At 51.0% G+C, this 27,352-nt stretch overlaps 12 protein-coding genes across 12 annotated transcripts; 8 read left to right on the top strand and 4 right to left on the bottom strand.

The window, feature by feature from the left end:
• Positions 1-720: 720 nt before the first annotated feature.
• On the top strand, positions 721-2,650 carry CABS01_08061 (cytochrome P450; the record flags this gene model as incomplete). The annotated part of the gene is made up of 7 exons (XM_060541423.1): positions 721-789; positions 854-966; positions 1,036-1,085; positions 1,136-1,195; positions 1,251-1,577; positions 1,661-2,208; positions 2,297-2,650. 7 exons carry the CDS (start codon positions 721-723, stop codon positions 2,648-2,650), a joined length of 1,521 nt encoding a protein of 506 aa, XP_060402227.1.
• Positions 2,651-3,042: 392 nt separating this feature from the next.
• On the bottom strand, positions 3,043-4,272 carry CABS01_08060 (uncharacterized protein; the record flags this gene model as incomplete). The annotated part of the gene is made up of 1 exon (XM_060541422.1): positions 3,043-4,272. One exon carries the CDS (start codon positions 4,270-4,272, stop codon positions 3,043-3,045), a length of 1,230 nt encoding a protein of 409 aa, XP_060402226.1.
• A 1,350-nt stretch (positions 4,273-5,622) lies between these two features.
• CABS01_08059 (uncharacterized protein) lies at positions 5,623-7,259 on the top strand (the record flags this gene model as incomplete). Its single annotated transcript, XM_060541421.1, has 3 exons — positions 5,623-5,801; positions 5,867-6,292; positions 6,353-7,259. The coding sequence occupies 3 exons, from the start codon at positions 5,623-5,625 to the stop codon at positions 7,257-7,259; spliced, it is 1,512 nt and encodes a 503-aa protein (XP_060402225.1).
• Positions 7,260-7,729: 470 nt separating this feature from the next.
• On the bottom strand, positions 7,730-9,987 carry CABS01_08058 (cytochrome P450; the record flags this gene model as incomplete). The annotated part of the gene is made up of 11 exons (XM_060541420.1): positions 7,730-7,922; positions 7,992-8,112; positions 8,175-8,276; positions 8,329-8,420; positions 8,478-8,569; positions 8,626-8,667; positions 8,720-9,127; positions 9,196-9,242; positions 9,301-9,376; positions 9,457-9,629; positions 9,684-9,987. The coding sequence occupies 11 exons, from the start codon at positions 9,985-9,987 to the stop codon at positions 7,730-7,732; spliced, it is 1,650 nt and encodes a 549-aa protein (XP_060402224.1).
• Positions 9,988-10,761: 774 nt separating this feature from the next.
• On the top strand, positions 10,762-11,916 carry CABS01_08057 (alcohol dehydrogenase GroES-like domain-containing protein; the record flags this gene model as incomplete). Its single annotated transcript, XM_060541419.1, has 2 exons — positions 10,762-11,321; positions 11,385-11,916. The coding sequence occupies 2 exons, from the start codon at positions 10,762-10,764 to the stop codon at positions 11,914-11,916; spliced, it is 1,092 nt and encodes a 363-aa protein (XP_060402223.1).
• Positions 11,917-12,690: 774 nt separating this feature from the next.
• CABS01_08056 (uncharacterized protein) lies at positions 12,691-14,184 on the top strand (the record flags this gene model as incomplete). The annotated part of the gene is made up of 2 exons (XM_060541418.1): positions 12,691-13,569; positions 13,636-14,184. 2 exons carry the CDS (start codon positions 12,691-12,693, stop codon positions 14,182-14,184), a joined length of 1,428 nt encoding a protein of 475 aa, XP_060402222.1.
• Positions 14,185-14,816: 632 nt separating this feature from the next.
• On the bottom strand, positions 14,817-16,740 carry CABS01_08055 (uncharacterized protein; the record flags this gene model as incomplete). Its single annotated transcript, XM_060541417.1, has 4 exons — positions 14,817-15,860; positions 15,924-16,089; positions 16,148-16,354; positions 16,421-16,740. The coding sequence occupies 4 exons, from the start codon at positions 16,738-16,740 to the stop codon at positions 14,817-14,819; spliced, it is 1,737 nt and encodes a 578-aa protein (XP_060402221.1).
• Positions 16,741-19,263: 2,523 nt separating this feature from the next.
• Positions 19,264-21,172, bottom strand: CABS01_08054 (uncharacterized protein; the record flags this gene model as incomplete). The annotated part of the gene is made up of 3 exons (XM_060541416.1): positions 19,264-20,415; positions 20,541-20,774; positions 20,837-21,172. The coding sequence occupies 3 exons, from the start codon at positions 21,170-21,172 to the stop codon at positions 19,264-19,266; spliced, it is 1,722 nt and encodes a 573-aa protein (XP_060402220.1).
• A 1,038-nt stretch (positions 21,173-22,210) lies between these two features.
• CABS01_08053 (uncharacterized protein) lies at positions 22,211-22,633 on the top strand (the record flags this gene model as incomplete). The annotated part of the gene is made up of 1 exon (XM_060541415.1): positions 22,211-22,633. One exon carries the CDS (start codon positions 22,211-22,213, stop codon positions 22,631-22,633), a length of 423 nt encoding a protein of 140 aa, XP_060402219.1.
• Positions 22,634-22,890: 257 nt separating this feature from the next.
• On the top strand, positions 22,891-23,106 carry CABS01_08052 (uncharacterized protein; the record flags this gene model as incomplete). Its single annotated transcript, XM_060541414.1, has 1 exon — positions 22,891-23,106. One exon carries the CDS (start codon positions 22,891-22,893, stop codon positions 23,104-23,106), a length of 216 nt encoding a protein of 71 aa, XP_060402218.1.
• Positions 23,107-23,584: 478 nt separating this feature from the next.
• On the top strand, positions 23,585-24,870 carry CABS01_08051 (uncharacterized protein; the record flags this gene model as incomplete). The annotated part of the gene is made up of 3 exons (XM_060541413.1): positions 23,585-23,790; positions 23,870-24,206; positions 24,268-24,870. The coding sequence occupies 3 exons, from the start codon at positions 23,585-23,587 to the stop codon at positions 24,868-24,870; spliced, it is 1,146 nt and encodes a 381-aa protein (XP_060402217.1).
• Positions 24,871-26,320: 1,450 nt separating this feature from the next.
• Positions 26,321-27,179, top strand: CABS01_08050 (uncharacterized protein; the record flags this gene model as incomplete). The annotated part of the gene is made up of 3 exons (XM_060541412.1): positions 26,321-26,459; positions 26,549-26,838; positions 26,931-27,179. The coding sequence occupies 3 exons, from the start codon at positions 26,321-26,323 to the stop codon at positions 27,177-27,179; spliced, it is 678 nt and encodes a 225-aa protein (XP_060402216.1).
• Positions 27,180-27,352: the final 173 nt, after the last annotated feature.

The following is a 27,352-nucleotide window of genomic DNA, read 5'->3' as shown; positions in this document are numbered from 1 at the left end:
GATCAACAATTGGACTCAGACTACAATAACTATGCCTCTCAAGCTTCAACTCTCCAACTCGGGAACATATCACTTACCCGATTTCGATCCAGACCTTGAGGCAAATATTGAACAGGCAGTCGTCGGATTCGATCCCTGTCACCTGTCATCGTAGAGCCCAGGCCCTGGATGCAAACTGGTCCCTGCAGCTCTGCCTTAGTGGGCTCCGAATCTGCGGTCAGGGCCAGCTTACACCCCCACGTCGGGAGCAAGTGGGTTCGGCAGGATCAGCCCGGCAGGAGCACGTCTTATGCCTCCGAAGGTGTGAGAAAGCCCTCCGAACGGCCTGATTAGGATCTTACGAGTACAACGTGGGGGCAAACCGATTGGCCAGAACCATTCTCCAGAAGGAATCCTTCAGACAGAGACCCGTAGACTTCGCTTTTGGGTAGTGAGAAGGCTGGGTTCTGTGCGCAAGAAGCCGATTACCGAGTCGGTGACTTTGCCTGCGGATGTGGCGGCTGAGGCAGGTTCATCGCCTCGTCTTTCACTTTGCTTGCACGCTTTAGGCTTCTAGGTCTATGGAATGCGCGGATGTCCGGTCTAGGGCTTTATGCCTTACTAATCCGTGATGGACACATGAAGTCTTACATGTAGTCGCCGCATTCTGTCAAACTTGGAATTGATCGGGCCGGGCTGTAAATCCGTTTTGGCGCATCAATCCATCCTGTTGCCGCCACCATGCTGGATCTTGAGTTTGCTGGTACGGGTTGGGCAACTCGCGATAACGCCACGATTGCCTTCGGCTGTGTTAGTGATCCTTTGCACCTCGATAACCACTCCACATACTATAGAGTGTCTAACCATCTTCTAGATCATAGCCTATAGTGTGATTCGAACCATCTATTTGGTTTGGTTCCATCCTTTAGCAAAATATCCTGGACCCAGAATTGCTTCAGTTTCCAACGTCTGGTACGGATACCAATGGTAGGTTGACAAACTTCGACAAAGGGAGTGCATCCCAGAAAATAGCCAAGACTAATTTATTATCTTCAGGCTGTCCGGTCGCTATCCTTGGGCAATGCAACGAGCCTTCAAAAATTATGGTGAGCTGTAATCACTTTCTGGTGGGAAATTGACTTTCTCACATGAATAGGCGATGTTGTTAGAATTGCACCCAACGAGCTGGTCTTCATAACTCCCAAAGCCTACACAGGTATGTTCTCTGCGACCTGTCCTGATGCTGAAATTTCTAACGCAAAGTTGGCAAGACATCTACACCAGCAGCATCAATGGACGGCCTGGCTTTGTCAAGTCTGACATGCTCGATACCGGGGACAAGTACGAGGGCTTAGCTTCGGAAAGAGATATCGACAAGCACCGGGCTGCCCGCAAGCAATTGGCTCCTGCATTTAGTCCTCGGTCTTTAAAGCAGTATGAACCCATCATTCATGCCGACGTGGACGAGTTTGTCGAAGTGCTCAAGAACTCACCTGCGACTGGAGCGGGGGTCGACATTGCTCCATGGTTTGAGAGAGCCACTTGTGATCTTGGTGGCTCGATCACACTCGGCCACAATTTCAAAAACATCCAGTCTGGTCAGTGATACCCGGGCCTCGGTGCTTACGAAGTCTTGCAACTAGATTGCGCTGGAATCTCGGCTGACATGATCGCCGAATAGGCCAAAACCACCCTATCTTAGAGTCACTGTTGCGCATTGGTCACTGGGCCACATTCCGCAACGTCATGCGCCGCTTTCCCCTGCTCTATCCACTGTCCTATGTCTTTCTGCCGCCAAAAGTGGCGTTCAGCTACTTCAGAGCTCACTCGACGAGTAAAAAGCTCATCAGAACTCGTGTCGAGGAGCGTCACGACCGCAAGGACTTGGATTACATGACCCAATTTCTGAAGAACGAGGAGGCGCTCCCGCCAGATGGTTTCCTCGTGTCTCAAGCCGGCCATCTCATTCTTGATCATTACGAATCTTCGAGTGTCTTGACGGCGGGTATGTGTTTCTTGACAACGAACGATGAGGTCATGAGAAAGCTACAGAACGAATTGAGAACGGCTTTCAAGTCGTATGAAGATATTACGGAGGATAAGCTTCAAGATCTGCCCTGGCTCAATGCTACTATCGAGGAAGTCATTCGACTTCACACCAATGTTCCTTACGGACTTCCAAGAATCAGTCCTGGTCACACTGTTGATGGGAACTACGTGGCAAAAGGCGTAAGTAATCCAGTCTACTCTCCAGGCACTGCTCATTAGCACCCTCTCAGTTCCTTTGTCGAGAAATCAAAACTGACCTCAGAGTCAGGTCGTTGTTTCGTCCTGCGCATATGCTACGACTCACTCGGAGAAGTACTTCAGCAAGCCGTACGAGTTCAAGCCTCAGCGATGGCTTCCTAAAGATCATGCAGAGTATAACCACGTTTTTGATGGTGATGACCGAGCTGCCTTTAGGCCTTTTAGTGCCGGATCTCGCAATTGCCTTGGCCAAGCCATGGCCTACCTGGTGCTTCGTATCATGTTCGCAAAGCTTTGCTGGAAGTTCCAGTGGGAGCTCTTGAACAAGAATGAGATGGACTGGGATCGGGATCTTCGACTCTACATTGTATGGCAAAAGCCAAAGGTGCACGTTCGCATTACTCCTTTCGAGCGAAAGGTATGATCAGAGACATTGATAAGTCTTCCACACGGCTCTGTCCATGTACTAAGGTAATCAAAGTACCAGTCAAGCTTGGTCCAAATGCAACAACTCCATGTATGTAGATCAGGTACTTATGTGAAATAAGTTGTCTCAATTTCTCTTCAAAGATACCGAAATGGACACCGATGACGACGACGAAGGCGGTGATCTTGCGATAATGGCTACAGCTCCTTGTGATATCCGGGTCTCTCCCTCTTTCTAGTGAAACTCATTTGGGATGCAGACCAGCGGCTTGACTCATTGTGACAGCGCGGTGGCTTCAATCAGAAAATCTGCGCTCTTAACAATAAAACTTGAGGCGACTATGATTTCTAAGTTCTCCTATTCTAATTCCATGCCACCGCTGCTATCGTCTATGTGTTAGAGCCTCTGATCCGTTTGCTAGCCTGTCTAATAGTTTGGAAAGTCTCCCGCGTTTGTCTCATCACTCCTCGAACAATTTCAGAAGACTCTAAGCGACTAAGAATCCCAGCCTCGCCCTCGTTCGTACCATCTCGTTGGTCCCAAATTCGAAACTCCGCAGGTAGACCCATCAGTCGCTCCACCGTATGCATCTGATACTCAAAGACTTGAGTCATCATCATGAGCTGTATGCTTGCGGGCTGCGCTAATAGCTGAGCCGCGCTCGCGGCCGATGTCCCTGATCCAGACCCTTCGCGCAAACACCTGTTCATGCGGTTGAATACGATCTCAAACAGCTCACCGAGCTGGACATATGTTGATAGAAGCATCAATGTCAAAGATAGTGCCGGTGGTGGTACAGGGGTCACGGACTCTAGGACAGTTGCGAACCGCATGGTTACATTGAGAACGCGATTCCAAATGCTGAGGTCCCAGCCTCCTGGTGATTCTGTATCTTTCCCATGCTGGATTGCGTCTTTTGTGAGATGCGGGTTCCAAGACTCCCATGGCTGATCCTTGAGTTCCGCTAATTGATGAGAAAGGCTGCCAAGGAGGCCTACAACATGGGCCCCCGTGTCACCAGCGTTCGAGGTGCTAGGTGTGGCGATCCCGCTTTGACCAGAGAGCTTGTCTTCAACATCCGTCATTGGCTCGTGGAGATCCCTGTTCAAGTGTTCGGCCATGTCGTTTAGATCTCCGAAGTCGAGATCGGGGACGCTTAAGGCGGAGAAGACGTGTGAGTGTGCTCTTGACGAGGGTATGGTGGGCTCGTCGGATGTTGACATCGCAGTCGGGAAATTTGATGCATCTAACCACATGGTCGAGGTAGTATCAACGTGATCTAGCACCCTATTGCTGGTGAAGAACTGCGAGGGGCCTGGATCTGGCGGTTGGCTCTGTGTTGTCGTCGCAGGATCCGTACCCATTGTGACACGCACACCGCGATGCGTTGAGGAGCGACCATTCCGGGCGCCGTACGGCGATCGACTATCCTCGACCTGGCCACGGTGGTTCGCATGTATTGGAGGCCGTCCTAATGGCCGGCCGATGCTCGTGACACACATCGCACCTAGACGGAGACAGCGCTCGCAGGTGCCACCATCCGGTTGGCTTCGGGGACATTTGAGCTTCTGCTCCCGGCATCGGTCGCAAGCGTATCTCTTTGCTGTCTGGTTGTTCATAATACCGGGAGGCTGTTCCGATTAATCGTCCGTGCGATATGATCAGGGGGTTGTCGCTCCGCGTGTAAGTCTCTTTCGGTGTATTTGAAGTCATTCGGAGCGGGAGCCAAGACCTTCGGAAGCTGAAGGAATGTTTGAGTTATGTTTTTGAACAACTATCAGACGAACAAATGTGACATTCTAGTGCGCAGGCACTGAATCCTACGCTTTCCCAATCCGACTAAACGTACGTTCTTCGTTTTTCAGCCCACTTTCACGCTCTCTCGGTAAACTACTTGGGCGTCTAGGGCCCTCGCTCATGCAAGTCGAAACTCTGAAATTGTCTCAAATTTGACAGCTTAGGAAACTGGCCAAGACATATCGCTAGCGAGAAGCAATTGGGGCATCCTACAGGTTCCTTATCCACACGAAACCTGGTTGTAGGAATGTGTTATTCGTGGGGTTCCATCGACAACTGACTAGTGGTGCTAGGTTTCCCGCCACTCGCGTAGCATGTCCAATTATACCAAGACAATTACGGCTTATTATCCGTAGAAACCCCCTCTCCTTCCGATCTGACCGACCAGAGCTCCAGGCAACTGCTTTGAATATGCAGTGAGGGCAGTCCTTGGCAACGGGTCGCATCTGAGGTGGGTTCTCTCGAGACTCGGTTGCTTAGTCTTGGCGCTAATACCATCCAGCCGGCGAAGGAGTTCATTGCGGGAGTTCCTCCCCACCGGAGCAGTCCCTTGCCTGGTAAGGTCCAGCAGCCGGGGCCCATAGCCAGATCTATCCATTCCTTGTCTTTTTCGTATGGCAAAGTGAAAAAATGGTTAGCGTCTCGGACAGACCCGTTGAGGATTGGTATGCGGGGAGTGGTACGGGCCGCGTATACCGGTTATGATGCCGTGCATCCACAGAGCCACAACCAGACTACCTCACTCGTGCATCATAGATTCGTAGTAAGCCCTCAGCCCCAAAAGGTAACTCATTTGATGCAGTCAGCAAAACCCCGGACACAGTCAGCGAAGTCTTGACCTGAAACGGACATACGGATAAGCCCTCGTTCGGCCACTTTACAAAAAGGCACCGAGAAGGCGTGTTTGAATCAGGCGATGTCCCACCCGTGGAGGATTCTGAGCCCCGGATGAACGTAAGGCTTGGCATCCTTCGATCCACACTCGGAATACGACACGTTCTTCAATTCAATCTGGAAACCAAAGAACCTTCAAAATGCTACGTATGCATCCACATATCCATGCACGCGTCACGGTAAAATCCGACTACTGTCGGGCCTAAAGACTCTCCAGCGGCACAAAGCCACGAGCGTCCTATGCATGGGGAATAGTCATTGCCCTTGATACTTGGAAAATGCTTCGCGAAATCTTGTACGCCTTCACTGGCTTAGCCCTGTTGGCTTATGCCGCAGATTTCTATTACAACGCTGGAGATGATCCAAATGAGCCGGTCCGGATACGTTCGAGATTTCCCCTTATCGGACATGTCCTGGGATTGATGAATCAAGGGCCAACCTATTACAGAAAGACAAGGTGCGTTGATTCACTTGAAGTTGCGATGAAGTATCAAGGGCACCTGATAATCAAATATCCGACAGCAATTCAACCGAAGCCGAGATCTATACCCTAGGATGTTTCAACTTCAAGGTATACATCAGTGCGTCCAGCCGGCTTCTACCATTCATCCAGAAGCAATCCAGAGCTCTGTCTTTCCGACCTTTCCTCCAGCTCGTTGCGCGAAAGTATGGTGATGCTTCTCCTGCGACTTACGAGATTTTTGGAGGCAGTCTGCCCGATGACCTAAGCCAGTCGGTGAAAATGAGCTTGGCTCCAGGCCGCCATCTTGATGAACTGAGCCTTCGAATGGGCAAGAGAGTCTTAATAGACATTGATGAATTGCTTTCAGCCAAGGCAGCAGTACCGTTGTTGTCTTGGGCTAGACATGCTGTTGTGCAAGCAACAAGTTGTGCCGTCTATGGAGAGAAGCACCCTTTTCTCAACCAGGAAATAGAGAACTCTTATTGGTACTTCCCACCCTCTCTGATAGTCTCAAATACAATATCGATGCTAACTATATGTTCAAGGAAATGGATGACATATCTTACTGCCCACTTGGTTGGCTGGCTCGATGTGACGAAGAAAGGTTATGCGGCAAGAGAAAAGGTGTTTCAGTCATACATCAGGTACTGCAAAACGCTCCCCCAGGAGAGCTCTCATCTTATGAAAGAGCATCAACGTGTTCTGGGAGAGGCCGGGGTATCTAGTACGGACAAGGCTAAGCAAGCCGCCATTTTCACCATTGCCTCCTTCAGTAACTCAGCGCCAACTTTGTATTGGACCTTGTGGGAACTCTTCTCACGACAAGAAATTCTCGAAGAGGTCAGAGGAGAGCTTACAGAACATGCAGTTATCGAGTCGGAGGACGGAGACTTCGTGCTTGACGTCGCCGCCCTCAAGTCTCAGTGCCCCCTCCTCCTCTCGGTGTTCCAAGAAACTCAGAGAACCCGCCACGTCAATCCAAGTTTTCGCAAAGTCTTGACAGACACGCTTTTGGACGACAAATACCTCTTGAAGGAGGGTAATTACCTCCAAGTACCCGGAAATGTCATCCACAACGAAACTGGCATTTGGGGCCCGACAGCTTTGCAATTCGACCCATATCGCTTCATACCCAAGAAGGGAGGCGAGCGAGATATTTCCACTGCCAGTGGCTTTGTCCCATGGGGTGCTGCGCCGTACCTATGTCCGGCGAGACAATTTGCCGCAACCGAGATTCTCATTATAGCTGCGCTGCTTGCCATGAGGGCCGATATATCACCTATGAATGGATCTTGGGACAAGAATCCAGCTGTCAATTATGCGGATCTTGCTACCCTTTCGCCGCCTATAAAGGATGTCGGCATGCGTGTACGAGTTCGAGAAGGGTGGGCTGGCAAGTGGACAGTGCAGATGGGCGAAAGTCGAAGCCGTGTGCCTCTCGCCTCCGGGTAGTCGTAATACTCCTTTCGAAGGCTTAGATAGTTCCCAGCATCAATGTAAAAAGTACTACGACCCTGTTGCATAACATGAATTGAAACTTTCGAGTACGTGAAACTCAAAACTACACACAAGTTCTTTCCTTGGCCAAACATTCCGTCAGTCGTCAATAGAGTTTCGGCATCTTTTAGCAGAATATCATGTGAAAGAACGCAAAGAGTTCTAGTTGTGGATCATTCGTTACACTTGTCTTTCGGATCTATTAATAAGATGGCAGACTTCTGTCGAATCAACAAGGTCTGCTTTTTTGAACTCATGGTCATTTATTTCGTGATTTATAGTAAAATGGCTGTTCCTCAGACGGCAGGTCAACTACCATCGCGCATTGCTACGAATGCCTCACAATGTATGAGTAGATAAGACTCAGTTGAAACCAAATCCCACGGACGTTTAACACGCGATGGTCTACGTCTAGCTACAAAACTCTAGTTGCCTTTGTTCTTCTTGACAAACTCACACATGCAAGGGTGTGCCATCTTCAAGTTCAACTCAATGCGGATCTGCTGCTGCGGCTGGCCAGGTGGAATCCGAATCTCTTGATACTCCTGGCAAATTCTCGCCAGGATGTACTCCATCTGTTGCTGTCCAAACTTCTGACCTAAGCAGTGACGAGGGCCACTTTCAATCAACAATGTTAGCTTGACTATGTCCTGAGAATTGTTGTCTGAGGGAAGTTTGAAGACTCACTGGTTGTACGGAATAAAGTGCCAGCGATTGATGTTGGCACCCTCCCATCGCTCAGGTCGGAACTCGAGCGCATCCTCACCGTAAATGTCTTTGCGGCGTTGAAGACCACCAAGAGAGTAGACTGTGATGGTACTTGGGTAAGCTACTTCATCTCCAGAGCTTTTCTTACATAGTGCCACTTACTGATGGTTGTGTCCTTGGGAACTGCGACAGGGTCTCTCCCACTCTTTCCACCGCCGATCGGCAACGTGGCGTCCTTCAGGGCCATCCGAACGTTCATGCCAACTTGTCATGGTTAATCATCGGACACTCAATGGACTACTCAAGTACTACTTACGAGGGTGATACAATCTGAAGGTCTCGTTGATGACATGTCGGATGTAAGTCATCTCTTTGAGATCAGATGCAGAAGGTGGCTTATCGCCAGATCTGACAAGAGGAATTAGTCTCTCTCGTAGTTGATCCGGTACAGATTGATGTGCTTACACTTGCGTAACCTCGGCCTGCATTTTCTTCATGACGTTTGGGTATTTGCCCATCAGGAAAATAGCCCAGGCGATAAGAATTGCTGAGGGGTCCTGGAATAATCAGTCAGAAGTCAGGGGCTTCACAGTGTCCGACTGAGTTGGTCTACCTTTCCACCAAGCATGATGGTCATCATGGAGTCTTTGATATCCTGCAACCTCCGTGAGAATGATTCCCTTCGCCCCTGAATGATGCTTACTTACCTTAACACTCTTCTTCTGGCTCACAAGATCGTCCAACATGTTGTAATTTTCAGGCGACTTCTTCGACAAGTCTCTCGCATAGGCGCGATCGACAATGCCCGAGGTGTAGCCATTCAATTCCTTCAAAGCCTTAGGAGCCAGGTACTTGTCCTTGACGTAGTAAGCATTCTTTCCGAACAACATGCGCGCCGTGTTGATGGGGTGGAGAGTCTCCATGGGATCTCTGAAAGGATGGTGTCCAGTAAGGGAGTTAGCAGACTCTCCAAAGAACACCTCAGAGACTACGTCGAGCTGGTAACGGTCGGCAACATCGTAGACTTCAATGGGCTTGCCGACGTCGAAACGTTTGAAGAGTTGCTGAGCATGCTTCTCGGTGATCTCAAGATCATCCGAGCGCATCTTCATAACCTGAGGAGTCGAGATCGTTAAGATCAGAATTATGATGTGGCAAAATGCGACTAAGGGAGTGCACTTACATGCCCCTTGATGCGCTCTTTGCTGTTGTGCCAGTCTTCTCCGTCCACTGTAACCCCACATTAGCATACCAAATTCACAAGATTTGATTAGTTTCAGCAACTTACCAACGAAGATCTGTGTCTCTCCGAGCATATCTCCCCAGATACGTTTGGTGACTTCGCCTCTTCCGAAGCTGGACCACTATTCCACGTTGTCAGTGGACGTGCATCCAATAAACCCCCATCCCTAGAATTCCAGCCTAGATAAATCGCTAAGCCTACCTCTGTTGACATGATAGCCTTGATATTGGCGGGCTCATCAGTAAAGATGAGGCCTGTGCCGAACATACGCATCTCGACAGTACGGCCAGGTACGGCCTCAAGCCAGCTGTTGACAAGCTCGAAGAAGGTGAACTTGAAGAATCTGTACAAGGAGTACACAGCCAAGTCGATCCCTGTGCATCAAGTTGTGAGCTTTGAGTGAATTCTCTGCAGGTGTGAGTACATACCAAAAGGCGCCTTGAAGGGAACCAAAGGAGGCGGGGAGCCGAAATCGCGAAGCCTCTTGTCGCGACGCGACTTCGCTCCCCAGTCGAAGACGTAGATGCTCGCGATGAGAAGAGTAGAGTACGCCGCCCAGTTCCAGCTCTTTGTCATTTCCTGTGTCAAATTGGACGACGCAAGCGAGTTGAGGTTGGACTTGATGGCATCAGGGATGTACGGACTGATCACGCTGACGACATTGCCGGCGAAATCAGTCAAGTTGCTGGCCAAAGTCGTGGGCAAGCCCGCCGAGGGAATTGGGGAGGCCATGATTGCTTAGAGTTCCTGATTGTTCTCTGTCGTAGCAATGACATACGAAGCCTTGGAACATGGCAATGCAAACAGCGCTTCTTCGGATTCTGCCCCTCGGATGAGATATATCATCTGAATCAGTACTCGAGGCGGTCGAGTCAAATTGTGACTTTGTGGGAGGTGGGATGTGGGGGTCGACGCGCAGCGAGTTAGCAGCGTCGCAAATGGGATGACTTAGAAGCCTGGACGAGACCGAGATCATGAGAGCCTAGAACGGGATGGTCTCAGAATCCTTCATAACACTTCATGCAGGGCTCTCGCCAACTGTGGGCCGTCGTCTTACTCTCACAAGCTTCCCGCCGTAGGGTTCCGGAAACATCAGCTCGCTTACCGGATGGAATTGGCCGAGTCTGGAGCAGCAGAAGGAGTGGGGTTTGACATCCTTCTCGGATCGTTCTACAAGTAGACTCGGATCCGGCTTCGGGAACTTGTAAGCGCTGGGGGCCGTCCCCATCCGCCGGGCCCACTTCGGTTCGGAGCCCGGATTCGGAGGGTTCTTCGGAGGCTTACCTACTTGTATCCGAACAGGGGATGATATGCAGACCCAATCCTTCGGGAAACCGACGCATCAGCTTTGGAGATATCTGGAAGCCTGTCAAGGACCCTGCATAGAAGGGCTGAGTTGAAGATACCATGGTACACGCGCAGGACTATCGCAATAAAAGAGGGCAGTATGTAGACGATGGTTTTTGAGGTCAGTAGATGGTAAAATTGAACTACAAAGTCGCAAAAATGGCCAAAGGGACGACAATCTCAGCTCTTGTTCAATCTCCCAATGGCGGAGGCCCGCCGCTGGTCTCGCGAGACCGGCCCATGCCGCAAATCAGAGAGCCCCACGATGTCCTCGTCAAGGTTTCTGCTGTTGCGTTGAACCCAACTGACTACAAGATGCCAGACTACCATCCCGTACCCAATGCCATTATGGGCTGTGACTTCATGGGCACCATCGTCGCAGCTGGCCCTGGAGTCGACAGCACATGTGTCGGGATGCGAGTTTGTGGTCCCATGCACGGCTCAAATCCTGGCAACCCAGACTCTGGAGCGTTTGCTGAATACCTTGTCCAAGATAGACGCCTTCTTGTTCGGGTGCCAGACTCATGGAGTGACCTAGAAGGGGCAGCTCTTGGAGGAGTCGGATGGGCGACTGTGGCACTGGCTATGGAGGACTCCCTTCTTTTGACAGGCACTCCATCAAAACCTGCTCCCTTGCGGTCTGACGGGACTCGCGTACCTGTTTTGGTACATGGTGGTGCCACAGCCACCGGCACTATGGCTTGCCAATTGCTATCGAGGTACGTGCGATTGGAATCCTGGTGGACAAAAATTCGAACAAGTAGACTAACGTTCCACCGCAGTGCTGGCTATGACCCCATCGCAACCTGCTCCCCAGCTTCCGCGGCTCTTGTGAAGAAGTATGGGGCGACTTCCACAACACCTTACTCTTCGCCGACATGCGGAGAGACACTTCGCGACGCAACAAAGGGCTCCATTCGAGCTGCGATCGACTGCATCACCACACCAGAATCCGTGAAATGTTGCTTCACAGCTCTGGGTCGCGCTGGAGCGAGGTATGCATCCCTCGAACATGCTCCTGATGAGTGGAGAACGAGAAAAGCAGTCAAAATGGATATGCCAATGACATATGTGGTCATGGGCCGCGAGGTAAAGCTTGATGGAGTTTACCACCGTGATGCGGACCAGTCCAAATTTGACTTGGGAGCCAGGTGGGCGCTTGAAGTTCAGACTTTGGTAGACGAGGGACGTCTGAAATGCCACCCGGCACGTGAAGTTCCCGGTGGTTGGCAAGGAGTGATTCAAGGTCTTGAGATGTTGAAGTCAGGCCAGGTTAGGGGGCAGAAGCTTGTAGTAAAGGTGGGAAGTGCCTAAGAGCAATATCTCCGATAGTTGTACGCAACATACATGTAGTAAATACACAACAACCATAGTAAACCAGTCCACTGTCTACATAAATTCAAATGATGGTCTATAGTTTCTTTTGCCAATGGAACCATGACTACAGATGACTACTTGTAAACGGGTCACTATCTTCCGTACGGGACCTAAGCTTCACCAGATCTGACATTTGATTTGCTGGAGTGATTCAGTTCTTCGAGGAAGGAAAGTTCGTCATAGGAGCAAATTTACGTTCAGGGTTTTCTCACCACATTATGTGATACGATTCCTGGGGGCGTCTCTGTTGACGGCCTGAGAGGAATCTCCCAAACACAATCCATCGCTCTTCGTGACGTATATCGAGTCTCGTCCTTGTGAAGGACCTAAGTAGTTTCCGGTTATTTATAGGCCTTGTCCGAATGGGGCGCCAAGACCTGTCAGCTTCGGCTCAATTCCTTCAGCCCTATTCGGTGGCTTTCTTGTTCGGTCATGTACATTCGGTGCATTCCCCACCATTACTACGATAACACCAAATAATTACTGCTGACCGTTGGCTTATGGCATCTCTAGAGCTGCCTAAGCTAGGCTTGATCACATCATATAATCGACTGCATCATGTTCACATGCCTGTCCCCTGGAATCTTTATGTTGGACAGGAGGAGTATCGTCATCTAGTAGCCAGGGCCCCAGGAAACTCTCAAGTTTTCTTTTCCTTCACTATTTTCACTTCATACTTCCGATCAACTCAACTTCATATCATCCGCGAGGATGGCAACAGAAGCGGCCGGGGCCACCGGGCCGGCTTCCACAAACGGCGCATCGGAGAAGCTCGCTCAGCCCGCGACGGCTTCCGGTGTGAACTTTCCGTGGAGCAACAAAGATGGCATTTGGCGTCGTCAATTGGGCTCTATGGAGTCTTTCTACCAGAGCTTGGCGTCTCCCGAAGGCTATCCGGTCCACTGGATGATCGGCTGCAGCGTGACACTTCAGAACCAAGACGAGAGCATTGACAAGGAAGGCTCGATCCGCAGAGCTTGGAAGATCGTAGCGAAGGACTTTCCCTGCGCTGGTGCTGTTGTGGATTCAGCTTCACGTGAGATCGTAGTTGGCGAAGATGCCATCACAGACGAATGGCTGCAAAAGAGCTTCCTAGTTCACGACGGAACAACCGCCGATGAACTCTTCTCTGCGTTCAAGAGCCAATTCCACATCACGCTCCATTATGTTCGAGACTCCAACCAACTTCTACTCCAGTCACCCCACACTCTTATTGACGGGCGAGGAATGTTGTACTTGTATCACGCCCTGTTCACGACACTGGCAGCTCTGCCAGATGACAACTCTCAGACGCACCACGAGACATCTGGAGCACCAAACCTTTCTAAGCCGTACGACGACTGGTTGGGGGTCTCGGCTACACCATCAGAGAAGAACTTTGCCGATGCGCAGTCCATCTTCCAGCGTGTTCTGCAACAAGAGAAACCTATTCGACTACCTGGAGTTGACTTCACAACTACCCCGCAAAGACCAGTCCATAGAGATCTCGAGGTAGACGAGAAGACATCCTCTACAATCATCAGTGCGTGCAAGGAAAAGGGGGTCAGCGTTACTTCAGCTTGGCACGCTGCACTTGCTTTGACAACGCAGGTGAGTTCATGTTTGCTGCTTGCTACTCCTTGGTAGTCGATGAATGCTGAAATTCCATGCTTGCAGAAACTCCAGTCGGAAGCTGGTGAAGACGGTTCATCCTACGTTCAGTTCACCACCATTGACCTGCGTCGCCATTTCCCCTCCTCTTTCGTCCCGTACAAGCACTCGATCGGGTCGCTTCAAACCGCCTTGCCTCTCGCAGCGGACCTCAGCAAGGACAGCACTTTTGATGCTCTCAGCAAGTCCCTACACCAGCAGTACAAGGCCCCTTTTGCTTTCGCCGACAATGATTTTGGGTACCTGACCCCTTACATGGCTATGTCGCGACAGATCCTTGAGAGCGGCGGCGTGCCACCGAGCAGCACGCCGTCTTTGTCCAGCATGGGAGTTGTTGACGATTATCTACAACGCCAGTATGGAGCTTGGGAGGTGTCCAACTTTTGGGTGAGCTCCACGATGATGACTGGTGATTTCCAGATGTATTTGTGGACTTTCCGGGGGAAGCTCACCTTTAGTGTGTGCTACAATGAGGCATTTTACAGCGTGGAGAAGGTCGATCGTGTCCTGCGAAGTACTAGGGATGAACTACTTCGTGGGTTGACTCAGCTATAGGTCGCTAGGCGATGCGCCCAGAGCGGGCGCTAGAATAAAGCCTGGAAATGCTCATTCCGCCTGGGCTAGGCCCTGTAGCCCCTGAGATAACGCCTGAATGGGAGTGAGCTACCTTATGATATTGATGTTTCGACATGAAGTCTGTGCATTGACATGATGTCGTTGTCTGATACGTGGAAACCCTGACAAGCCTTATGTTACTGCCCATCGATAGGTACGATGCCCCCTTAATCACAGCGCCATTGTATCTTACTTGGTACATGTGTTTACGTGGTAGTTAATGGCCTCTTGTGCACAACGGTAGTGGAGGCTTACGTGCCGGCGGGAGATTGGCGATGTTCGAATGCCAGCGTTTTACGCATCTAGATGCATCAATCGTGTGTTAAAACCACATGGCCAAGTTTGGGCATGGAGTTTGCAGAGAGGTTCTTGAGTCTTTCTGTATTTCGCTACCAGGTCATTCAAGAGAGTGTATTTCCACAATCTGCAATTTGGCCATTCCCTATGTCCTGAATTGTTGCAATCACAACCAATCCTACCCTGTCCAAGGAACTTCATCATTCGTCGCAAGTTAGTACGCAAGGAAAACAAGAGGCCGCAACGCTACAAAGGCTAGCTCAAATCGAGATCCGTCACCAATCAAACATAATATGCTCTACTTCCGAGGATTTCTCCATCGAATCCAGAGTAGACAATGGCTCAATGTCAATAAAGACAGAGACCTCCTCTCCAGGGAGCGATTCTACAACGCAATGTCGAATGAAGTCTACAAGATGTCGTTTCAGAGCATCGAATTCGTCTTCTCTTCCACAGGGAATTATCTGATCCGCATGAGTGTCTCGAGCTTCCAGTCGAATAAGGAGGTACTTGAGCTCGGATCGCTCAAACTCCAGAGGAAGCTCATTTTCTAGTTCGGCTAGCGTCTTGGTCCGGAAGCTTCCTCTGGGCTTCCAGATGCAGCTCCGGCGAGTCGGGGAACGAGTGATGATGCGATATACGAATTTGACTCGCGCTTGACGCAACGGTGCGGTCTGAGATGAGCCGTCATTTTCGATTGGCTCTACAGCCATTGTCTGTGAACGTCTCATGTCCACCAAGAAAGAGACTGTCTTCCTGTGTTCCATAGTAGGGCTCGTTGGGCACGAGGTGTCAACTGGCGCTGATGCTTCGGTGCTGCTGATAACCTCATCTTGCTGAATTGAACGCGTATCAGTTTCGACGTACAGTTGCTTGGTCGCTTCATCAATGAATGCGTCAACAGAATCTTCTCTGTCTTCGACATCCTCCGCATTGGCTTCCCCCTTGTGTAGATCCGACTCCGCTTGGCCACCAGTGACAGAGCCGCCAGGAACTTCTAGGTGGGCTCCAGATGACATGGTGCCGGCGTTCATCTCCGGAGGGGAGTCCTTATCCATTGCCTGCAAGGCCTCAGACAGTCGTTCGCCTGTTAGAATCCCATCGCGTTGAGGCGCATTGCGCTTGCGCGGCGACGTCAGACTTGTTTGGGGATCGACCGGAGCCTCATCTCGCTTCTTCTTCGATGTCTGATGGAGAGACTGCATAGTGTCAACCCTCGGACGCTTGGGAGGAGGCTCGGAAGGGTTCATTTCAGCATAGGGCGCCAATTGACGATCTTCCATAGGGCCAGTCGAGGAAGTGAGGTTGTAGGGATCGTTCTATCAAGTATCCCGTATTAGAATCACACTACGTGGCAATTCTACATAACGAATTTCGCTTACGGAATTATTCTCGACTTCTTGGCCATGACCTTCGGGTTCGCGCTGGAAGTCTGTGGCAACCCCCCTTTGCAATTGCAATAGTCCTTGAACCTCTTCCGAGGTAGAGTCTAATTCGTATGGGTCGACAATTTTTGAAGGAGCAGCCGCCTTATCTGTCTTGGTCGAGCTACGTCATCAAATGTAAGGAGAATACTCTCAGTATGTGCGGGATGCCGATCGCTCACCTTGAGGTGGAAGGCATTCCAACCGCACTAGAGTTCTCGAGTGACTCCTCAATCTCATCTACATCGATGGGGTTCTCGTGACTACCTCTCCCATCAAGAGTGCGTGTGTGGACGTTGCCCGTCTTCACCTTGTTCTTTCTGTATTTGCCATTGCGGTGCTGCTGCAGGTTCATTCTCCAAAAGAGCTGCTTCAGGATTCGCTTGATTCTATGAGACATGAACTTATCAGCCAATTTTCTTTCTTAAAGAGACGGGATTGCCGTTATTACTTACTTCGTGCCATGACGGGAATACTTGAGCTTCCTAACACTGCCTTGGGCATGTTCATCCGGCCAAAGTCGAGCTCCGTTTCCGTCACGGTCGAGAAATTCATGGGCCATCTCCTCAAGAGCACTTTGATGCTCTGGAGACTTCCACTCGTACATCGCACTGCCTTCATAGCCTTGTCTGGTCTTAAAGGTCTTGCGGAAAGCCCGGACGCTGTCTTGGAATAACTTTGACTGACAACTCGACGGGTCAGAGTCGCCATATCCGAGCTGATGCCGCAGAGCAGAGACGGATGGAATGGACGTTGGATTGATGGAAGACGACATGGCTACCAAGTGAAGAAAACACTTGGTAATGACAAGCAAAAAGCTCAAGTAGAGAGTCGTTCCAACATAAGATACAGAACACGAGCTGAGAGCATGGGTCAATTCAGTAAGACCACATGTTCCGCCAGCTGCAGCGCTGCTTTCTCTTTTGACGGAATGAAGGGAGAACTGCCCCCCATTATATACTTCTCAAGGCGACAGGGGTGTGGGGCTTGTGACTCGGGGCTCGCTCGATCCTTGATTCTGCCTGACCACTCTGCTTCAGCGATTAGGCAGAAGGGTGGTAGGAGTGACAGAGCTGAGACGCTGGCGATGGAAGGGTTGAAGGGAATGAGCCAGTAGCAAAGAATGAGATTTTGAAGATAGATGGGCTGAAGATTGTGAAAAGGGTGGAATGAATGAAGTTGGCGGAACGTATGACACGGTTTCAAACGGGGTGGAGTGTAGTGAAATATGTTGAACTTGGTATAAATGCGTGCAAAACTTAGAGAGACGAAATCAAAATGCAATAGTAGAAAATGATATAAGAGCTAGGAAAATTGAAACGTGTGCTGCTCGAAAGTGGGCTTTTGGCTAAGAGAATGTGGTGGTGGTTCTTGTGACATGTGCAAAATAGGCGTGAATCAGTGTGAAAGTTGAGAAGACTAGGAAAGGTGAAAGTGGTAATCAGAAAAAGTAAAGTGGCTGTAGAGCCAAAAGCGATGAAAGGGCCAGATAGAACGGAAAGATCGAGAATGGTGAAGTGTTTAAAAAGACTCAAGGAGTGAAACAATTGAACTGAGGGAAAAGGCCAAAAAAGTTTGAAAGAGTACAATTGTGGGAAAGGAGTAAAGATGGCGGGATGGGCATTACGGCTGAAATGAGCACAAGAGCTGGAAACAGTGAATCGTGCGAGGTAGGTAAGATGTGTGAAAGTGCCAATGGAGTAAAATTGGCTGACAGTTGAACGGAGTAAAACAATCAAGATAGAGTGAAACGACTGAAAAATGCGAAATGAGTGAAATTCCTGAAATGTTGCCAACAGTCGAGCAAGTGAAATGGCGGGAATCAAGTGAGCAGGATGAAGTGTGCGCAAAGGTTGGAATAGATCGGGTGACGGCCATAGAGAAAAGGAGTGAAAAAGGTGTGATGATTCAGAGGAGCAGAACGAGAGGAACGGAACGAAAAGGATCAAATTGGCGTAGGGCGAGAAAGGTCAAAAGTGTTGGAGATGTGCAAGCGACAAAATCACCAAATCATAGGCATGTCCAACTCAGAGGAATGAGAAGTTTGCTCAGCGCGTAAAAACAAATGAAGTGGGCAGAATCAATGAGAGGATCGCAGTGAGAGACACAGAGCGAAGAGAATAAATTTGGTGCCATAATTAGAGTGATCAAATGTGATGGGAAAATGAGATCTGCAAAATCAAAAATTCTTATTACAGTTGAGCCACACCAAAAATTTGCCCAGCGCAATCTTTGAACGATCGAAAGTGTTGGAAAAAAATGAATCGATGGAATTAAAAAAGTCATGTCAAAGTTGAGCCACACCAAAACCTCACTCGGCGCGTAACTTGCAGAAGACCAAACCAACCTTGGACTCAGCTGGCAAGGATCACTGCATCCATCACGTCAATCTTCAGAGTCATTGATAGGATGGAACCCAGTTCCGGTCAAGTTGGTCCGGCACTTGGTCGAGATATTTCTGTTGGTTGATACGTATCTCGTGTTGGAACGGTCAGGTCGCAAGAGACCAAACTCGTTTTTGCGGCACAGTCGGTTCATGTCTGAGGCCTCCTGCGGTTAGGTTGCAATTATGGCCTGGAATGGATGAATGAGTCTATGAGTGGTATCGGCGGCCAGATTAGAGGCCTAGTACCCCTTAAATAAGGAAGGCGTTGAAGGGTTGGGTTCGAAGCGAGGCGCAAGAGGGTTGTGCAAGGCATACATGTTATGAGTGTTGTTTGTACTAATTCACGTCATCTACACTTTTGCGTTGGGGAAAACTGTGACGATGTTACATGTACGAAGGACCATCACTGGCAGTCAAGATTTTCTCATTAGTACCGCAAAAGAAGATCCCATGCGAGCACCTAGCACTACTCGGAATCCCTCTTGCATCCCGACTCATGAATTAAGTGGCAGTAGCGTGGATTCTTAAAGTTAGTACAAACGCCGGACACGGCTCGGGGCGAATTCGTCGAGACGGTCGGGATTTGTGGAGATATTGCGGATAGTTATTATGGGGATGTTCGGCATCGGTCTTCAAGCAATCGGTGCACGTGCGGTCGCTCTTGGTGACTACTGCCAAGAAAGCGATTATTTCCAAATGAGCCACATACTTCCTGATCACGTTTCTAAGTGGCACTAACAAGTTATGTTTTAAGGATTTGTTATTGTCTAAATGCAATGCTAGACTACCGAGATCCCAAACCGAACAGATAGGAAATAAATGCAAAAGGGAGTAGATAAACGCCAAGAACTCACAACGCTCGTGTCATATTTTTTGGGGTTGAGAACATCAAACCCGGTTGAGGAGCGAAACTCAACCCACCACGTGAGGGACACCCCTCTTCCACTTGAGTTCCTTACCGTGCTTACTCTTGTGGTGCCTCGACACATTGTCCCGCCTCCCCTGGTGTTCGCACCCCTGGTGCGGGCACTGGCGGATCTCGGAGCGCACGTTATTCTTCTCAGCGACGTCCTTGTGGCGCGCCTGCATGTGCCGCTCTAGGTCCCGCACTTGAGCGAACTTGTGCTCGTGGCGGTGCTCGGCGCGGCAGATGGTGCAGACAAGGGCCTTGCGATGGACGCGCTGGTGCTGCTTCAGCTGAGCCTCCTTTGCAAAGGTCTTTGTGCAGCCGTCGGTGGTGCAGCTGTATGGGTGGGAGGAGCTGGAAGGGGCGTTTGCGCTGTCTGATCCGGGGGAGGAGAAAGTTGTGTCGAGGGGCGAGCCGTCGGTGCTTGCCGGGAACATGGAGAATGAGTCGGTTTCGGGGAAGAAGTCGAGGACAGGCTCGAAGGGGGAGGTGTTCGTGCTGCCCAAATAGGAGGAAACCTGGTCGCCAGAGAGGTAGCCAGAGGTAGAGAGGTCGGGCAGAGGGCTGTTAAAGTCAAAGAAGTTGGGGCCTAGGCTCTGCGCGACATCGAACTGGACGGCGGGGTCGTTAAAGATTTCCTGAGGAGAGTGGGTGGTTTGGTAAGTTGGTTCCATGGTGGAAGGGTCGAAGGTGGTCATGTCGTAGTCGCCCGTAGCGAGCATGTCCTGCTGCATGAGCATTGCCCAATCGTCGCCCTCTTCCGAAAGCTCAAAGAGCTCGGAGAAAGGCGAGTTTTGATACATGCTGTCGTTCATGGCATCGGGTGCAGCACGTACCGGCTGGGCCCCGTAGGGCCAGCCTGTGGTAGTGACCGCCATAACTGCGACTGAAGGGGGGAACCCGGGGTGGTGTGTAGTGTTCTCGCTTGGAAGTCTGCCAACGATATTCGTTGCAGCAGACAGGTCGTAGAACTCCGTTTCAGGAGTTGAAGGTTGCTGGTAGTAAGGGTCGTATTGGTAAAGGGTGGTTGACTCGGCGATTTGCTGAGCTAGCTGGTTTACGAACGGTTGCGTTTGTGTGAATTCTTGTGGACGGGCGCTATCAAGTTCAGATGGCCGATCGAGAAGTTTTACGACGTACTCAGGTCCTTGGCCAACCTGGGGGTAAGCGTTAGAGGCAAGTCGCGAGAGCAAGCGTAGACGCGCCGTCGGCGAGCTTACCGGTGCGAATAACCAACATCATCCTCGCAATATTAGACAGCAACAGACAACAACTGCATCACGCCGTTGAGTTTCCCAAAGGAGACCTGTCGGCATGTATCCGGAATGTCCAGATGTGCCGTTTGGCCATCGTCTGGGGATACCGGGACTGGGGTAACGAAATCTAGGACGCAAATGTCCTCCATAGTTGCAAGGTCCGAAAGCCGGACGCTCGCCAATTTATCCCGGGAGGAGAGGGAACAAGAAGCAATCATGTCTTCGCGGCATTTACCACAAGCAATAGGTGCATGGCGGGACTAGGTTTGTGTGTTAGCCTCTCGTCATGAGAGAAGAGTCTTGTATTCAGTCGTTAACTAACCTTGCGAAGTAACAACTGCACAGGTAGGCGTCGGCGTTCTCTGAACGTCAACAAACGTGGTAGTGGATATCCTCCATCGTCGGAGCTGCCTCCATCAAAAGGGGACTCCGTTTTCTCGAATTTGACTGGGTTCAGGGTGGAACGGTGCAGTTCCATCTCCGAAGCAAAGGCGTCTCCCATGTCGACCATAGTCGTGACCCGAGGATCAGGAGTCGCCCAAGCATCCAAGTCAAATTCGTCTGGCATGTTGTAAAGGCATAGATAGCGATCAGGGTCGCCATCGAAATCGTGCGAGTCCCAGCGGTCTTGGACCGGTGGATCAGCGTAAGAAGCCATATTGGCTGCGGGGTGGATCGTTGATTCAACTAGAGCATCTCGCAGTAGTCGCAGGGGCGTGGGGTAAGCTTGGTAGCTTGAAAGCTTGTATCAATCGGCTGGGTTAGATGCGATCAATGGTGAGGTGGTAAGGGTAAGGTAAGAAGAGGTAGGTAGAGATTGAAGGTATTCGGAGCGGATGAGGAAGGAAGAGAGGTCCAGCAGTCGAAATGCGCGAGGGATGCCTGGGGATTTGAAGTCCTCAGTGACTCAGGCCCGCTTCTTCTGAGTGGTTGCCTGTGCCGAGTTCCCAAGGCGCAGCGATTTTGGCCTCAGTGGCCCGTGCGTTGATCGCAAGCAGGGATACTCAATCTGCGAGACATGCAACGCGGATTAAATGTTAGAACTGCAGCATACATCACCACCCGATATGCTTCACATGTGAGCTATAAATCTACTTGAAAATTGAGATAGCTTTTAACTGTTTTATATCGCAACACAACACATTGCCAAAGATATCACACAGGTATATGGTGTCGCTAAATGAAAAGAACTTTGGTTCAGCATCGTAATGGTCAGCATCAATGTACCCATGCGGGTGCGACGGGGCTGAACGGTGGGCGGATTTCTCTGGGTGGATCCATTGGCTCGCTCGCTTCGAACAAAGCCCCACATGGCGCGAGAAAAGATACTGAGTGACTTGAGGCCGCCGCAACTTTCCCCGTCCATTTCATGCCAATCGCGCCGTTGCCCATTTCTCAACACTGAAAATCAGGGCACATATGATGCAACATCTTCGGTGACCCTTCTTTTGGTCTCAATTCGTCGATAATTATTGGTCGCCTTACGTTGAGTCAATCGGGCAAGATATCTTTGCTTTGACTGCCGTGATTTTGGCACCAATTGTCGCATCGTTTGCATCGTCGCAGCTAAAGGATATCGTCTCATCGCACGATGCCATCCATCCACGCCGACGACACCATAGCTCGTACACGTTCGCGAATGCCACCGCGGCGCAGTACAACGATCTGATACGATGTTACGCTAACCCGTATTTCAATGCTTTATTCAGACGCTTACGAAGTCTCCCCAGATCTTATAGTCTTACAATTAACCGCCAAGGCTGGTCTTGTTCAAGAAGCCAATTATCCCAGTCCGGGGAAATACGATAACTATTTCAATGCCATTCGGTCCGATGCCACACTGAATCTGGCGTTGTTGTGTCCCATTAACTGGTTTCCATCGCAAAAAATTATTTGGAGGCGCCGATTGAGTATTAATAGGACAGACAACATGGGCGAAGTGCGTCGACAGTCCAGCAACGTCACTGGGACTACCAGAAGCAACAGTGGCAACAGCGGCGGCAGGTACTACCCCAAAGGAGACGGATTTGTTCCGCGGAACAAAAGAGTTGCGTCGAGGGGGAATCGAACCCCCGGCTCCCCGACGCTGCTGGATGGCAACGGAGAATTTTACCACTAAACCATCGACGCTGATTAAGCTTGATCAGCTGGTGATTTCTCGTAGCGATTTTGCGCACCTTGTTTTCTGCGGATGCTGGATTGATCGCGGAAATCGCGTCTTCTCACGAAAGCCGCGAGCTTCGTGAGTGCAGACTGGAGGTGTGGTAGAGTGTTTTCGAGTGAGGTCGAGATAGACTCGGCTGGGCCAAACTTTGTTTCGTCAAAGCTCAGCTTCCTTGCTTCCGATCTTGGCGGTTGGAGTGACCATAGTCAACGATGACGTCTACACCGAGGAGTGGAGAAATTCCGGAGCGGTACCCGGGCGGCTGGAGAAACAGCCTGGCCCCGGATCCGGAGGCTGCTGCTCGACCGACGCCGACGGACACATTGCCGACCTCTCACGTAATGAGGTTCCATCCGGAGATAGGAACTTGCGGCGCTCGGGGTCCTTCGGGCTCCTTTGGCAACATGGGCATGACAAACGGGAAATGACGAACTACAGACTCCCTCAAGCGAACACCACCGTTGAAACCGAAACCGAGCTGCGAGTCGAATGACGGGATGAACCGAGACCGAAGTTGATGTTGTAATCCACAGACCTTTCGACGCTGCAATATCTTGTGGCCGTAGAAAGACGTAGGAATCATGAGCACATGAGTGTTTTTCGATGCGGCTTCCGCACCGGAGCGTTCGGCTGATTCGTTCTGCGATGCGATGTCAGGGGAGCTTGGTCGGCTTCAGTAGCCTCTAATGAAGGGTTGCGGCTATGTTCAGTGGGGAAATAGCGAGAGCATCTTGAGTCGAGTGTCCCCTGTTCTCGGCGCAGCAGAGTTCTAAATGATGGCAGTCTTTTCTGCTCTATATAAGCCAACATGCAGCGATCCTCGAAACATCCAGGCTGACCTACGAAGAAGTCGATTGTCTCAAGAGTCCCTATCTTAACACGCACAATCTTCAATTACAACCGACCATGAAGCAAATTAAAGCTTGTCTGCTGGCTGCTGTAGCCGTTTCGGCATCTACCTGCTCTGCCGAGACAAGCACCGGAGATCGTGTCATCCAGCTTGGCAAAGACTTATATAATGGCACAACTAAGGTCCAGTTCACCACAGAAGCTCTCGGTGAAGCAGACTTCTTCAAGATCGACCCGGGCCCGAACGCAACTACCTTTGACTCGTACGTCATCAGACCCTACGTGCAGCTAACCCCCCTGCTGCATCCTGCCATATATGTGATTGACACAAGGTCTCCACAGATGGTACTTTGACGCGATGAACCCTTCGACCAACGAGACCGTCGTCTTCAACTTTGAGATCCAGAGACCGACCGATAACGGCGCAGATGTAGGCACCACACAGTACCACGTATCCCTGTTCGGATCCTTCGCGAACGGAACGGCCTTCAGCTACGGAGTCAACTCCGAGTACGCCAACATCACCGAGCGGGCGGACAAGAGCATGCGCGTCGACTTTTTCGGCGGCAGCGAGGTCAGCTGGTCGGGCTCGAGCTTGCTGCAGCCGAGGCCGGTCTATAATGTGACCATCAACTCTCCCGAGACTGGCATCTATGGAAGTCTTATCTTGCGAGGCAACGTGAGTACAAGTCTACTACCAAATCGGATGGCCGGAAGACTGACATACTGGCTGTTTCTAGACCGTCGCCCCCCACTACACCTGCGGCACCGACGCAGCTGGCGTAAATGAGAAAAACGTCGAAGGCGTAGCCTGGGCCAACGCCCTTCCCGACGCCGAAGCAACAGTCGACCTCAAGCTCGGCGACACGGCGATGTCCTTCTCCGGTTACGGCTACCACGACAAGACCTGGGTCGACCGTCCCTTCCAGGAAGCGATTCAAGCCGCCTTCTGGGGCCATGCCCGTCTGGGTCCATATGCCGTCGTCTGGTGGCACTCGCACGCACAGGACGGCACCGAGATCAGCTCCGAGTACCTCGCGACCTACGAGGACGGCCACGTGATTGCGTCGCGTTGCGTGGACCGCGTGAATAACACGCTGGGATGGGGTGAGGGGCAGATTTGGCCACTTGTGCCTGGGACGCCAGCGCCTGCTGGGATGATTATGCGGTGGGACTTGGGGGATGTTGGGGTCTTTGTGGCGAATATTACAAGTAAGGATATCTTTGTCACGATTCCTTTCTGGCAGGCTGGGAGAGGGCCTGTTTCTGGGGGTTTTGTCGGTGGGGAGCAGTACACCGATGAGACTGGGTTGTGGTCTCTCAACCAGCTTCCCAAGTTATAGCAAAGTTGGTCTTGAATCGGCTGCACACTCACCATCGTAAACTCTTCTTATAGTAGATATTTCATGACTTGATGTTGTAAAACATTGACATCATTGCGCCGAGGCATTATCTCTTGGTACATTTGAAGGTTAAAGGATAGAATATATAATGTATTGCATATACGATGCTACCTTAGTAGTCTACGCCTATTCTCCGAATCGTCTTGAACCTAAAAATGACTTGCGAATCGTTTGCGAGTGCGTCATTTTGCCATGTCGAATTTTGTCGGTCTTAAACTCTGGTGTTTATTGCGATATTCTGAGCATCATCCAACATCCCCTTAACCAACCTGCCAGCTGCATCTCGAGTCGCTGTCAACGTTCTTACATCTTGTTCCATAATGTGAAAGCAGCGCCAGCATCTTTCGAGATGCTTTGGACCAAGCAATCGAGAGACGTTGGTAAGTTACGCCAACGTGATATCCAACTCCAGCTACCAAATCAACTCCAGAGCAGCTGACAGACCGCCTCAGACAATGAAATGTCCCGACAACAAACAATCCAGCTCATTCCAGCCGGCACAACCACCGTCGGTCTTCACGTCTTTAAGCCAATCAGTACATGTCATCTCCCCAGCATTGAGGAAGCCCATTCGGGAGCTGCAACCGCGGGAGAGAGTGCGTGAGTTTGAGCAAGATACTTGCATCCGCGCTAGCGCCCGCCGCTCCCCCGCCCCCGCCATCCACCAACTCTGATTCGCCGGTTGAACAAGGGGACCATTCCCATCTTGAGCCTCTCGCCCAACCTCAAGTCAGCCAAACGGCCGTTTTTCACGAAGGAAACGTCTGGGCCGCCTGTTTGGCTCTTTGGCAATCTCGCTCAAAGACCAGCCAAATGCTCGCTAGACTCAGGTACCTTGCCTAAGTGAAAATAAACTTGCTCAGTTGGTGCCCTCCATTGGTGTACTTCCCCGTTGCGGAACTGCTCGCCTCTCGGTCTTTCAGTCCGAGGCTTTTGTCTTTTCCATTCCCTGTCGCCATGAGGACAGCCCGAGGCCTCGATATGCTGCTGTTATTTCACAGTATATCCGCCAGCGGGCTATTTCCCTTGAGGCCGCACCACAGGGTAGCGCCGTAAGAAGTCTAGGCCGCTCTCACTGTGGCGTGTGAGGGAGTTTTCTTCGCGCGGAAGCTGGCCTGCCTTAGTCTACCTGCCACGATGCTTACAGCTCAGATCCCTGTCTACGTGACATCCCAAAAGTAAGGATAAGCTACCCATTTAAGGTATGCTGCAGGTGTTACGTGCGGAGGTTGATTTGTTTATATAAATGCTTGCCTCACAGAAGTCAAGCTATGGTACCTCCAGCCATCCTCTTCTTCATCTTCTTGGCAGTTCCCTTCCATCGTTGATCTCTCCATCTGACCCGCTGTACAAAGTTAGAAGCTCTGTCGATCTGATACCACTTGCAATCATGGCCCCCAAGACCCTCCTGCTCGCCCTCGGCGCCGCTAATTTTGCGTCCGCTCACTTTGGCCTCGCCTACCCTTCATGGCGCGCTGATACCCTCAGCGGAACGAACCTGACGGGTTACTCCCAGTGGACTTACCCCTGTACAGTTCCCCTCTTTTCCCAGTCACTCTTGCCTTCGTCTCCCCGTAACTCGAGTGCGACAAGTGACACAAGCTGACCTCCTCACCAGGTGCCGGAGTCCCTTACGGAAGAGGCAACGTCACAGACTGGCCCCTTGACGGCGGCTCCATCGAGCTCGACCTGCACCACGACTGGACCTACGTCTTCATCAACCTCGGCCTGGAGTCCGGCGGCAATGTCACGACGCATAACATCACCCTCACCCCGCAGTTCTGGAACGCCACCGGCTCCGGCACCCTCTGCGTGGAGAAGCTTGCGCTGCCAACGCCCGCAAAGGACGGTCAGAGGGGAAGTATCCAGGTTGTTACTGTCGGAGAGTCTGGGTCTGGACTCTACAACGTATGTTCTACTATCTTCTTTGATCAAGTACTGTGGATGCTTGTTGAAAGAAACGTTGTAAGGAGAGGATGCTAACGAGATGGACGATGTAGTGCGCCGACATCCGCTTCACTTCCAACGCCACCACTCTCCCCTCGGATCAGTGCAAGACGGAGGGCGTAACGGTCCACACCATCAAGGAGCAGAGCGCCAACGGAACCAACAGCACCAGCGGGAACAGCACGGGCAACTCTACCTCAGGCAGCGGTTCCAGCGGCGCGGCAGGCAACGGAGCCCACATGCTCGCCCTCTCATCGGTCGTTGGTCTCAGCATGGCATTTGTCTTTGGCGTGAGTCTGTAAGACAACATCCAGAGGGAAAAGGTGTGACGGGAGCTTAAGGTGTCTTAAGACATCTATCACGGAAGAGGGGACAGCATGAGAAATGCGTTCGTGCTTCTAATGTACATGAATGCTTGATACCAGTTCATCCTCTGGATGACCGATATGATAATGAAAAGGAAATTTCTCAAAAG

The sequence above is a fragment of the Colletotrichum abscissum genome (genome assembly GCF_030869225.1).
Source record: "Colletotrichum abscissum strain IMI 504890 chromosome Unknown Scaffold_18.1, whole genome shotgun sequence".
Taxonomy (NCBI): Eukaryota; Fungi; Ascomycota; class Sordariomycetes; order Glomerellales; family Glomerellaceae; genus Colletotrichum; species Colletotrichum abscissum.
Note: the sequence above shows the minus strand (reverse complement) of the source record. Positions and strands in the feature narration are given on the sequence as shown.